The sequence below is a fragment of the Citrus clementina genome, unplaced genomic scaffold, assembly GCF_000493195.1.
Source record: "Citrus clementina cultivar Clemenules unplaced genomic scaffold, Citrus_clementina_v1.0 scaffold_9, whole genome shotgun sequence".
Lineage (NCBI taxonomy): Eukaryota > Viridiplantae > Streptophyta > Magnoliopsida > Sapindales > Rutaceae > Citrus > Citrus x clementina.
In genome coordinates this window covers 8,620,329-8,629,038 of record NW_006261964.1, presented here as the reverse complement: position 1 = coordinate 8,629,038, position 8,710 = coordinate 8,620,329, and the positions used below count along the sequence as shown (strand labels likewise).

The 8,710-nt window shown below is 34.3% G+C and overlaps 2 protein-coding genes across 2 annotated transcripts; one reads left to right on the top strand and one right to left on the bottom strand.

Moving 5' to 3' along the window:
* The first annotated feature begins 1,081 nt into the window (after nucleotides 1-1,081).
* LOC18032478 (protein PAM71-homolog, chloroplastic) lies at nucleotides 1,082-6,494 on the top strand. Its single transcript, XM_006420464.2, has 10 exons — nucleotides 1,082-1,493; nucleotides 1,611-1,752; nucleotides 1,838-2,021; nucleotides 3,450-3,497; nucleotides 4,393-4,489; nucleotides 5,125-5,288; nucleotides 5,467-5,532; nucleotides 5,655-5,705; nucleotides 5,796-5,900; nucleotides 5,984-6,494. Exons 1-10 carry the CDS (start codon nucleotides 1,373-1,375, stop codon nucleotides 6,047-6,049), a joined length of 1,044 nt encoding a protein of 347 aa, XP_006420527.1. The 5' UTR covers nucleotides 1,082-1,372; the 3' UTR covers nucleotides 6,050-6,494.
* Nucleotides 6,495-6,680: 186 nt separating this feature from the next.
* LOC18032771 (dirigent protein 16) lies at nucleotides 6,681-7,400 on the bottom strand. Its single transcript, XM_006420463.2, has one exon. It carries the CDS (start codon nucleotides 7,398-7,400, stop codon nucleotides 6,681-6,683), a length of 720 nt encoding a protein of 239 aa, XP_006420526.2.
* Between the last annotated feature and the right edge of the window lie 1,310 nt (nucleotides 7,401-8,710).

The following is an 8,710-nucleotide window of genomic DNA, read 5'->3' as shown; positions in this document are numbered from 1 at the left end:
TTGCGTTAAAAAAAAAAATTCACTTCACTGGGGAATTACATAAACTCCGTAATCCATGCAATGAAATGTGATAAGATTCATAAAGAAATATAATAGAATTGTCTCTCTAATAAAATACTCAAGTTATAAGATGATCTTCAAAAATGTAATTAATTTTTAGGCTGCTTACAAAACACCACCAATCTTTTTTGTCAAAATTTTGTAACATTACAACATCAATTCCACGCCACAAAAAAATATAATTACATGGTGAGGTTCCTTACTTCCTTTACTTAAATTTCAGACTTAAAATTATGAAAAATTAAGTCAAGGAGACCCAACCCAAATTTTCATTATAAATATAGAAAATGGTCATTGTATTTTTTTTAACAATTAATGGTTTACGCAATTTAAAAAGCTCTTTTCTATTTTTAGAACGTAAAGAGATTGACAAAACTCAAATCGAAACTAATACCAATCAAATAAAACTACTTACAAATTACTTGATAAGTCTTGGGCTTTTTTTTTTTTTTATAAAATAAAAAAACTCTTAATTACCCATCACATTCTTGAATTCCAGACATGTCAATATAAAAGTTATGATATGTTTACTAATCAGTGATTAAAATGGACTGAAATTAGAGTGAAGTGGAATTAAAATAAGTTGGAATCAGAATGAGGAATCGGATTCAGAATAAATTGTTTATTTTAAAAGTGGGAATCGGAATTATATTGAGCTGTATTGTCATTGATGCGTTTACTTTATTTTAGAATCAGAATAGATTGTTACAAGTTACTAAACCGACCTTAATTAATGAGTGTCATTATTTTGTTATTATTATTATTATAATTAATACTTATTATTATTATTCCTACAACTACTAATAATAATAATATAAGGAAGAATAAAAATGAAAATTTTAAAATTTAAGTAGGGATAATATGATCACATTAGAGAGTAAGATTCCTACTTTCACTTGTGAAATAAAAACTCTAATAATCATTACAAAATTTTAGATGGGGCTTCACTTTAATTCATATTTCACCTCTCGTTTAAGTAAGTAAGAGTACTTTTCATTCTCATTCACAATTGTATCGATCGGAAGAAGCAAACGACAGTCCATTAGCCAAAACGTCATCGTTTAGCTCTTTCACTACAAAAGCTAGTCCATTTTATCTCCCCTTACACACGTGGCAGCCCCGGCAACAACGCCAACCTCCTCTAAAACTGAACTCCTCCACAGACAGTTCTTCAATTCAGACAAAGCAAGAAAAGAAAGCACTTTGATGTCCTCTGTTCCTGATTCTGTTTCCATTTGCAGAACTGATTGAGATGAATTTATAATCACACCTCTTTCGGAACCCCAGAAAAAAAAAGGAAAAATAAATAAATATGCAGAATTTGGCGCCCCATAAGCCAGTCATTTCAAGAACAAAGCTTCCCTTATTATTAGCTGTTGATTCTTTGCCATCTCGTGCTAGCTTATTGAGAAGAATCCCCATTTCACCCTCATGTAAGTTTCCAATCAAATAATTCAATTTCTATAAATTTTTATTTTTGGTTTATTACTTTTAGCACTTGTTTTAACAATTTGCAAAATCTCTGTGTGTGTCTGTCTATTTATATGTAGTAAGATGTAGGGAATTATCAAGGTTGAATTTATTACATGGAAAATTCATAGTTCAAGCATCTAATATTGGTGTGGGATCTGGGGGACATGAAGGTAGCAACGAAAGTGAGAATCAAAAGATATCTGGCAATTCATCTGAAATGTGAGTAATAAAGCTGTTTAATGATGTTTAAGCAAAATATGTTTAGCACTAGCTCGTGATTGTAAGTATGTTTGTGAATTTGCAGTCAGAAGGCTCCCAGTCGTATTCTGTATCCTGTGTCTATAGCCCTTGTGCTTCTGGGATGTGGTTTGGTATTTTCATTGATTGCCTTTGTGAAAGGAGGACCAACGTTGGTTCTAGCTGCGATTGCAAAGTCAGGCTTCACTGCTGCATTCTCGTTAATATTTGTCTCTGAAATTGGGGACAAGGTAGCTAACTTAACATACACTTGCTTGTAATATCTCTCTTTCGCTATTTTCGCTAATATTTGTTGATGCATTTAATATACTGCAATTGTTTGTATCAATTTGCTGAAAATTTTCAATTTAAGAATTCACTGTGTTCAAGTACTTAAGATTTTGTCTCTAAGGATACGTCATAGGTGGTTCTATATATACACTCCTACAAGAAAAAAGCTGGGAAAAGTAAAAATGGAATGTTCTAAGATAAGCCTGGAAGAAGAAATTTAACAGGCTGATATGGAAAAAAAGAAAAAAAACCTTAATGGTGCATCAAGAACATTGCTATGCTTGCTTGATGTGCTTGCTTTCATATTTCCAGAACAACTGTGGACTTTTGTGTCTCGGTGAGCAAGTTATGCCGGCTAACCAACTAAGGAACCCTTTCCAGACTATATACCCTGATGAGTATACCAGTTATCGGCTTGAAATGAAGAATAGTTGCAGTAATCAATGGAAATTGATATGCTTAAGATAGCAAATAAAAGCAAAGGATTCGTAGAATGATAAATAGTAGTGACCAATGGAAATACTTCTTATGGTATCTGCAGCAAGTGCAGGTAAATTACAAAAAATAATAGATTGCTTTAAGAGAAAAGTATCTGAAACTAATTTCCAAAAATGCAAGTGATTAGTTGATACCCTCCATGAACCTCTGTATGCTTGAAGACGAGCAAATGAAGGAATAACTCTTTCGAACACTTTCTTCCATGTCTAAATAGCTCTATGGCTAAGAAAATAGAAATAAAAATACTGTACAAAGTTGAATTGATCTGCTACTTGCTACTGTAATCCTGAGTTTAACAAGAATTCTTCTGAAAACGTGCCAAAGAAGTATGATTAGACATAGATCTTAGACCTTAGACCTTATGGCTACTCTTGGCATAGCATTTCTTTGTTCAATTGTTGGTATATTTTTCTTTCACAATGCTGAGGTTTGTGGGTTGACCTGTCATCCGTCAGTAGGCCTATATGATGAGAGTTGCATTAGATTGAGTTTTGGGCACTTTAATACTAGGAGTAGCTTCTGCATTTTGCAAATGATTTGAGGGGTGATAAAGTTTGTAAACTTCATTTACTTTCTGTGGGGTCTTCTTGAGTTGAGTTGGTTCGATTTGCATTTTACTAATTGCAAAGTCATGTGGTTTAGCGGCCGAAAGCTTAATCAAATAAAATTAAAATGGAAGGCTGATGGTTTAGTTTTTTTTTTTTTAACATGCATTTTGTTCATATTCTATATCTTTTCTTGTCAATTTCTTCATTATCTGTATACTATCTTTGGTTAAACCTAGTTTCTCATACTTAGAATGTGTACTCAATTCATCTCTTTCTATTAAATTTGTTAGACATGTTCTTCTAGAATTTGAGATTTTGTGTTTTTTTTTTTAATATGTGCAGACATTTTTCATTGCTGCACTTTTGGCCATGCAATATGAGAAAGTACTGGTATGTTTTCTCCTATACTTCTTCGTTCTATATGTTTATGTCAATCTTCAATTTTCGTCTTGCATTACTAGTATATTCAATTTCGTACAAATGAACCTACAAGCTTCTTCTGCTGGCAAAATCTTTATGGTTAGGTTCTACCCTTGTTGATTTTCTATTTTATTTTCACTGATACATGGTCTTCTCAACACAGACGGTGCACATCAAAGATAATGCATGAGAAAATACACCAGATTTTACTTAGATGAATGAAATTATATGTGCTCATTTTTCTTGCTCTGGGTGAAAGTCAAGCCATTTCTGAAGAGTGGGAATATTGTATTTATCCTCAAAAGATCATCAATATAGCATTGGAAAGACTTCATCATCATTTGGGTTGCCAGGGATATTGGTTTTTAGTTTATGCACTCCTCAGGTTGAGCTTGTCTCATTCACATTAAAGTTACTTGGTTAGTGAGTTAGATTTGGTTGAGGGACAGCCGTCGTGTTAGGTTCCATGTGGAACAACAAAGTGAGGACTACAAGGACCTTTGGTGGAGAGAAATCTCATTGCATAAACTCAAGTAGATTTTCTTGAGGTGCCCTGTTTAATAGTTGTTTGTCTCTACCAGTTCACTTTCACCGTCTGATGTTTCAAGCTATATTGTCAGAGCATTTGAACTTTTCATTACCTGTTCATAAATACTTGGTTAAACCTGCAATTCTTGATCAGCTTTCAATTAGAAGAAGATAAACAATAAGAAAGAGAAGTAGACATTGGGTTTTAAGTCAGGTCTCTCTTAGCTGATTTTCTGTATTGCTGAATATATAACATTGTCTTAATTTTAAGATTTGCATTGCTTACAAATGCTTTATGGATTAAATTGTCCTCACAGTGCTTTATTTCATTTACAAGGTTCTTCTGGGGTCGATGGCTGCTCTTGCACTTATGACAGTCCTATCAGTTGTTATTGGAATTATTTTTCATTCGGTGCCTTCTCAATTCCAGACAAGTAAGACGCACTTCTTGGACCCTTTCTGATCAGATTTGCTTGAATTTATAAGCTTAATTTTTCAGAAGGAATTATCCAGAAATTTTTCCCTTGAAATAAAACCATGCTGGACATATTTAGTCTTATAAATGCCTCTATTATGTTCATTTTTGTTGGGATCAATTGCCGTATGATGATACTTTATTGGAAATGTTGATGTCTAGATTGATATGTATCGCAAAACTTTTCCACTTGTCTGAAAGGTTGACTTGCAAAGTGATAGTGTATGCTGTATAAATTATTCCGAAGTCTTTGTCACCATCCTTTTTGGTATGCTTGTGCTAGTGTGTTCTGTGATAGATTGTAAAACTTGTAAAACTCAGTTTCTGACTAAAATCACCATCTTCTATCTTTTGTACAGAACACTTTCTGCCACTTTCCTATGTGTATGAGTTTCACTTGAATGATCAACTTGAACCATATATGCTTTCAATTTAGTACAATATCTTGAGTTAACAACAAATATTAAAACTGCACACTTGGTCAGTTCTCAGTTTGAAATATAGTTTCAGACTTTTGTGCAACAATTCTATTGATTGTATTTAATTTGAAATTGTTTTATGCTTTCTTATAAATATTTGGGGTCATGGGAACAGCCTTGCCAATTGGAGAATATGCAGCAGTCACTCTATTGATGTTTTTTGGCCTCAAATCAATAAAAGATGCATGGGACCTTCCTTCAAAAGAAGTAAAGAGTGGGGACAAAAATGGCCGTGAACTTGATGAATTAGCCGAAGCTGAGGAACTTGTGAAAGAGAAGGTAATATTATAATTTTGAAGCCTCCCTGAGGCTTCATTCAGATATGAACTAACTAGTGATAGTTGCAGTTTTATGATTGTATGCATATAAAGAATGTTACATTAGGTCTATGCAGGGTTTTTTCTGAGTACTTTGTTTGTTTGGTTATAACAATTAACTTTGTTTTCAATTTTTTCAGTTGTCAAAAAGGCTTTCAAATCCACTGGAGATCATCTGGAAGTCATTCAGTCTTGTATTTTTTGCTGTGAGCTTCTTTTGCCTTCTATGTAAAATGATAATGTTAATTTTTTTATGGCTTGAAATTTTGTTTTCTTTGACCTCATAATCAGTTTGGATTTCCCTTTTTAATATTATAATTTCTTTTAGGAATGGGGAGATCGCTCAATGCTTGCAACAATTGCCCTTGGTGCCGCACAGGTGAGCTTCTCATAATTTCAACCTTAAAGTATATTCTCCAATGATTCAATGTGACACTAGCTAATTCTTTTTCCTGTCTCTCTTAAACAGTCACCATGGGGTGTGGCTAGTGGAGCAATTGCTGGACACCTATTGGCAACATCTTTTGCTGTTTTAGGGGGAGCTTTTCTTGCCAACTATATTTCTGAGAAACTGGTAGAGCAAAACTTTATTCTTTTATATCATGACCCACGAAGCTTCAGTTCAAATTTCTTGCAACTCACTCGGTTTTCTGCCAGGTTGGCTACATTGGTGGAGTGCTGTTTCTAGTTTTTGCCGTGGCCACATTTTTTGGGGTTTTCTAATTAGTTAGAAATCTAGAGCAACAGAGAATTTTTCAAATCAAGGATAGCAATATATTGGTGATTGAGAAGATTGGAGTACAAGACACAAATAATACTTATTGAAAGAGATAAGAGAGATCGAGATTTGCAGCTGGAGCTGTTTGCTGTCCACATTTGTAACTGAAAAAGCTTTTAGACCCACACCTTTTTCTTTTGAGTGGTTGAAGCAACAGAGCTACTTGAAACGGTTAGATACCAGAGAACTCTAGCTAATGTTACAAGAATGATTTCCTCAGATGCACAATCAATTTATTCTGGTGAACTGGGTTAATTCGGACAACCAGTCATTCACTGTCTTGAGTAGTGTTCCAGGACGTAGGGTATGACATTATCAGGGCTATGTTTTTCATTTTCGAGTAGTTTCATTCTCTCTTTTCAAATAAATATAATTCATTTTCTTCTCCAATTCTGCTTTTTATATTTCACATTTTAGAAGTGAACCACAGAGTGAATGATAAAACAAAACTGCCAGAAAATCCCATCTCCCAACTGAGAGTAGTGAATAAAAATAGAACAAAGTTGAAGAATAACAAGTTATAAATTGCAAGCAATTCCCTCAAGTTCTCATCTTTCTTCAATAGCATATCAGTTATCAGTAGTTTAGATGGACGGTGATCCTCAGCAGTGTCTCAGCACCATCGGTAACATGTTGCCCAGGAGGAATGAGTGCCCTAACTTCGGCAAACCCTCTTGCATTCTTGAACTTACCAGTCCCACCGGTCACTGACAAGCGTGACATTGTGCTTCCAATCTTATAGAGGCCATAGAAATTGAGGCTATCACCGTACTCGCCACCTTCAATCATAGCAGTAAAAGTCATCATCTGCGATGTACCGTCTACCGAACTCGCGATGTAAACTCCCTGAGCTCTGCCGATGGCCTGTGACCCCAGCTCAGGATTCGATGTCAGGATGTCATCGATGACAGTGATGGTTCCAAAGCCGAGCCCCAAACCGTCAGGTCCCAGCTGGGTTTGAGGATTCTGACCATTTGCAGAAGTTGTGCCTGCTAAACCAGTTCCTAAAGGGATGCCATTGTTGCCATTAACAGTAGGGATGGCACCATTGGCATTTGGAATGACTACGCCGCCTTCCGGAGGACGCAATCCGACTGGCCGAGCAAATGGCACTTGACCATTATATATGTTGCCTAGCAAGCCAGTTACTGGCCTTGCCGTTGGGCTGCTCCCCCCAAGAATGTCATGCATGTATAGCTCAAGAACCGGTACTTCTCCAGTTGCAGTTATTATCACTGCTTGTATTAGAGCAATCATAGTTCCGAGGAACACGAAAGCTGATAGTCTCTTGAACATCTTGATGTGCGTATCAGTGTGTATGTTGAACAGATAGGGTGATTCAGATGATGATTCTCCAATATGGCTAAAGACATATATTGCTCTTATAGGCCTTAAAATTGATGGAATGGAGTTGTTATAATGAGATTAGAAATTGAGGTGTATGGTGTAGTTGTTGGAATTATATTAGATAGGGAATGTTGACCAATCTATCAGGACTGTAATGACTGTTTATCCTTCCAATTTGAGCAACAAGAAGATGGTCAAACGTCTTGGGTGTTTAGTTTCAACTAAACCAAAATCATCTTGTAATTAACATATCAAGCATGCAGGTAAAATCAAATTAATATAAAAATTGTAATAGACACTAGAAAAGTTAAATTCAGTGTACTACAATTTAATGTACTGAACTCGATCTTCAATGTTAATGGAGACGCCCAAACCAATGAAAATCTCACAAACCAATATGCTGAAACAACTCGCTCTCTTTATATTTCTTCAAAAATTGTTTTAAAAAAAATGACAAAATGCACAAAATCAACTATAACACCATATATAATTATATGGTATTACGGGACAAAATAAAATAATCAATTAACATTGTACTATCATGAAGTGTTATAATTTATTTTATCAGTGTTTGGTCTCTTTAGTATTTTTATTCGGATAATTGATATATTTTGCATGGAAAAATTTTATGTACATTAGAGTTACGTAGAAAAGTCAATTGAATTATAACACATATAAAAACACACATGTCATAGTTCTATTGGTTGATTGTATGTAAGGTAATGAAAAATTTATAGCAATATGATAGATCAAGCGTAAGATGAAAGTAACAATGTGATTTTAATATCATCATGTTCCAATGTATGGATCATCGAGGCTTTGACTATGGGGATATTCTAGTGATTGGTTGTTATGTCATCCAGATACTTATTGCTCTCAATCCTCTCTTACTCTCCCTTTGGGAAAATAGGAAAAGCGCCAAATAATTGCCATGACAAAATTTTTTTAAAAACTGGTTTTTGAATCATCATTCATGGATGCATTAGCAATACAACCAGGCGATTTATCCTAGTATAAATAGAAGATATACTAATCTTTTCTGAAACAGAAGAAGAATATCTAAAACACTTAGAAATATTTATAGAAATCATAGAAAAGTCGGGAATCATATTATCAGAAAAGAAAATGGAATTATTAAAAGAAAAAAAAATAGAATATTTAAGAATATAATGTCACAAGATGATATAGAATTTTACAAGACCACAGAGCGACAAAAATAGTTGAATTCGACCAAGAATTGATATTAAATAATAATAATT

Coding starts and splice junctions, on each gene's coding strand:
- LOC18032478 (XM_006420464.2), top strand. CDS start 1,373: ATGCAGAATTTGGCGCCCCATAAGCCAGTCATTTCAAGAACAAAGCTT. Junction 5,289..5,466: donor AGGAACTTGTGAAAGAGAAG/GTAATATTATAA, acceptor CAATTTTTTCAG/TTGTCAAAAAGGCTTTCAAA. Junction 5,901..5,983: donor ACTATATTTCTGAGAAACTG/GTAGAGCAAAAC, acceptor GTTTTCTGCCAG/GTTGGCTACATTGGTGGAGT.
- LOC18032771 (XM_006420463.2), bottom strand. CDS start 7,400: ATGTTCAAGAGACTATCAGCTTTCGTGTTCCTCGGAACTATGATTGCT.